The sequence below is a fragment of the Dermacentor variabilis genome, chromosome 5, assembly GCF_050947875.1.
Source record: "Dermacentor variabilis isolate Ectoservices chromosome 5, ASM5094787v1, whole genome shotgun sequence".
In the NCBI taxonomy this organism is placed as follows: Eukaryota; Metazoa; Arthropoda; class Arachnida; order Ixodida; family Ixodidae; genus Dermacentor; species Dermacentor variabilis.
In genome coordinates, this window is record NC_134572.1 from 27,254,927 (window position 1) to 27,258,291 (window position 3,365).

Genomic DNA, 3,365 nt, shown 5'->3' on the forward strand with positions numbered 1-3,365 from the left:
CATTTTCAATCGCGCTAGTTGGAGCTGGAAAATAGGAAACCTAAGCACCGTATGTGCAACTACACAATAAGACAAAATACATTGCTGAGTGCTGAATTTGACTTATTTTCTTGCTTTTCTTTTCCGCGCCTGGGTAAATTCGGAAATATCGCACGCGGAAGCTACGATGATTAAGTATCTATTCGGAGAAATCAAAAGCGCTGACTAATGCTTACTACTTGGTGCAGTAATACATGTACAAAAGCTCCGCCCCTGTAGCTTCCCCTGCGTTGAAAACGTAAGTTTTTGGCGATTATAAACGCACATTTAATCAGTATTCAACACCATTAATCCTTTTTTAATTTTTTTTCTAGCCTCACCCCCTTGCGGCTTTGTCATCATGAGCACAATTCAGGTCCAGAAAAGCCCCAGGCGTCGTTCTTTTGTTGAACCGGAGTCTGCAGAAGTGTACAACGCTACTATGGGGCCATGTCGAGAACGGAACGCGCAGTTGATCGACGCCTTTAAGAGCGCATTCGCTCCGACACTAACCGGTAGTACAGACGCAAGGGGCAAGAAACAACTGGCACCGCGGTTCATTGACGTTGGATGCGGTGACGGGAATTTTACCCTTAACTATCTGCTGCCACAATGCTCATCGCAGTGCCAGGAACTTGTGGGCGCTGACAAATCGCTCACGATGCTGGAATATGCGATTCGCCACCACAGTCACGAGAAGATTCGTTATCTTCACCTCGATATCGTTGGAAGTGATGTGGACAAATTTGTGAACAAGCATGGCCTTTTTGCGCGTGTGTACTCTGTCTACTTACTGCACTGGATCAAGGACAGGGCTCAAGCCCTGAGAAATATTGAGAAGCTGATGGCACCAGCAGCAGAATGCTTTGTTCTCTTCGAGAACAGCATCCCACTATTCGAGGTACTTATGGCCCTGGCAGAATCGCCGCGATGGAAGGAGTACGCAAAGGTGATAACTTAGTTTACCTCTCAATGAACAACTCAAGAAAGAAGGCATGAAAAAAAATCCTAAGTGATAACTTAGCTTACCTATCAATGAACAACTCAAGAAAGAAGGCATGAAAAAAAATCCTAAGTTAAACTGCCCACTGAATTCCTCTAGATCAAACTACAAATTAGTTTGCATTTACATCTCGTACTTGTGATATATTGCTAAGTGTTTATACTTCCCATTTAGATCAATTTGCCTCGATATTTGTTAGACATATTTTCATTTTCACAATATTGCGCAAACAGTACGCATGTGTTGTGTCTTATTGCTTCAACGTAAGACAAATGCATTTATTCCGTTGTGCGAATAGGTTCTGCTAGAGAAGGTCCCCTGCACAGCCCGTAGCACGGACATCACTTTCTTGAGGTCCCAACTGCTGAATACCTTGGAGAAGACGAACCTCAAGCCCCTGACCTGCGAAGTACTACAGTTGCCGGTACTGAGAGTACACAATCTCGAAGATGCAACTGGTACGCGAACATATTTGCTAACAAAGTCTTGAAGCGTTTGATTACTGCATGCGTGACGTAGATCAAGGACTTGTTTTAGGATATCAGTCTCAGCACAACATTCAAAATTCTGTTTATGTTCTGTGCATGCACAACCATTTTTTCCCTTTTTATCGCGAAACATCTTCTCTCTATATCCTTTCGTCTTGGTGATTCATTGCACAAAGATTCCACTTAGCTTGTCAACGTACTTCACTTACTTAGCGGAACCTACGGGGAACGAGATTGAGAGCGTATTGGACATCGCAAAGCTACTAGCATTGCCACTTTGTGGATATATTTTCTGAGCAGCAGTTCATCAATGCGATTCTTGTTTTATGATTTTTCAGATCGCATGGTTTCCTACAACCCCATCTACCCACTGATAAACGAGGATGAAAGGAAAGAGCTGCGTCGCTCTACAGCTGACATACTCGCTGCGAGAGAAGAAGGAATCGCGGAAGGCCGGGTAGAGAATTACCGGTTTACTTACGTGATCCATGCCTACAAGCCGACATCATAGACCAGCGGCCACACTCGTTCACGCATCCACGCGCGAGAAGGCAGCCAAAATGGTGGACGTTTGGGCTTGTTGGTGCACCATCTGCAAATAGTTTTCAAAGTACTAAAATGATCTTCCAGGTATCAAAATACTACATACTATATCTACTACATTTTCTTCAAGGTAGCCAAATAAAACGTTCGTCTGTTTGCTGAGTTCCTGTTTGATTTACTATTACTCAACATCAACAATGGGGCTGATAGATGGAGTAGCACAATGTGGTATAAAGGATATAAAAAGGGGCAAAGTGCCTCAGAAAGGCAGACCGACATTGCACTCTTAAGACAAACGCCAATGCAGACGTATACGATGAAATGCTACACCATCGCGCCTAAAGCTGAAGTGGTCGGATGGCAATGTGATAAGAAAAAGCCCTAATAAAGATGGCCATAGAAAATATCCTGTGTGTTCAACCGAAGTAAATAGTCTCAAGATTCAACTTTAGTAGAGGGTTTGTTTCAGTAAATACATTTCTGGACACGTGTCCGTTGTGCAGAGAGCATGCACCAGCTACGATGCCTAATGTGGCAGAGGTGCTATTGGTGCAACATATTTACATTGGCGAAGTACTGCGATTGCGGTACATGTGAAATATTACTAGGTACTTTAAGCTAAACAGGAGTCCAGTACTGCAATATCTGTTTTGACTTTGTTATAACTTCGACCGAGGTCAAGAAGGCGATCATATAATTTATAAACTCAATAGAAACTCAAACTAAAATTCAGGTAAAAAAGAATGCTGGGCTCATGTTATTGCAATCTGAATCCGGCCTCACGACGAGGTCGGCCCGTCGACGATGAGCTCTTTCTCAAGCGAGTTCACGGTGGAGTTCACGAAACGCAGCCTTTTCTTCGGCCGAACGCCTGACGCGCGGCCCGCTCCCGTTGCCGTTTCTTCAACGCAGCTTGCTCTTCGGCAGAACGAAACAAACGCCACCTCCCCATCTGACTGCCGGGCTTGAACTGGCGGGAAACGGCGGGCGCGAGGCGAGCGAATACATGGTCACACCCTTTCAGTCCTCCGGGAGAAGGGAATGCCTGTGATTGGCTCGCACCTTGCGCTGCGTCTACTCCTTCATGCATATAAAACCCCGCTTTAAGGGTGCGTATGATGAACCGACGGTGGCTTAGTTGCTTTCATGCGACCGTGGTGAACGGTCGTGTGTAGCATGCGCTCCCAAGGAGCGGATTTCGCAGCCCAAGAGGGCCACGGCATCAGGTCAACAAAAAAACAAGGCCAGGACTACCAATTGATTTTGCCATGACTGCCAACAGGTGCGTGCGTTCTGGACAAAGTTATTTTACG

At 45.3% G+C, this 3,365-nt stretch overlaps 1 protein-coding gene across 1 annotated transcript; it reads left to right on the plus strand.

Annotated features, from left to right (window-relative positions):
* Positions 1–360: 360 nt before the first annotated feature.
* LOC142582378 (uncharacterized) lies at positions 361–2,145 on the plus strand. The gene is made up of 3 exons (XM_075692028.1): positions 361–967; positions 1,320–1,479; positions 1,848–2,145. Exons 1-3 carry the CDS (start codon positions 380–382, stop codon positions 2,018–2,020), a joined length of 921 nt encoding a protein of 306 aa, XP_075548143.1. The 5' UTR covers positions 361–379; the 3' UTR covers positions 2,021–2,145.
* Positions 2,146–3,365: the final 1,220 nt, after the last annotated feature.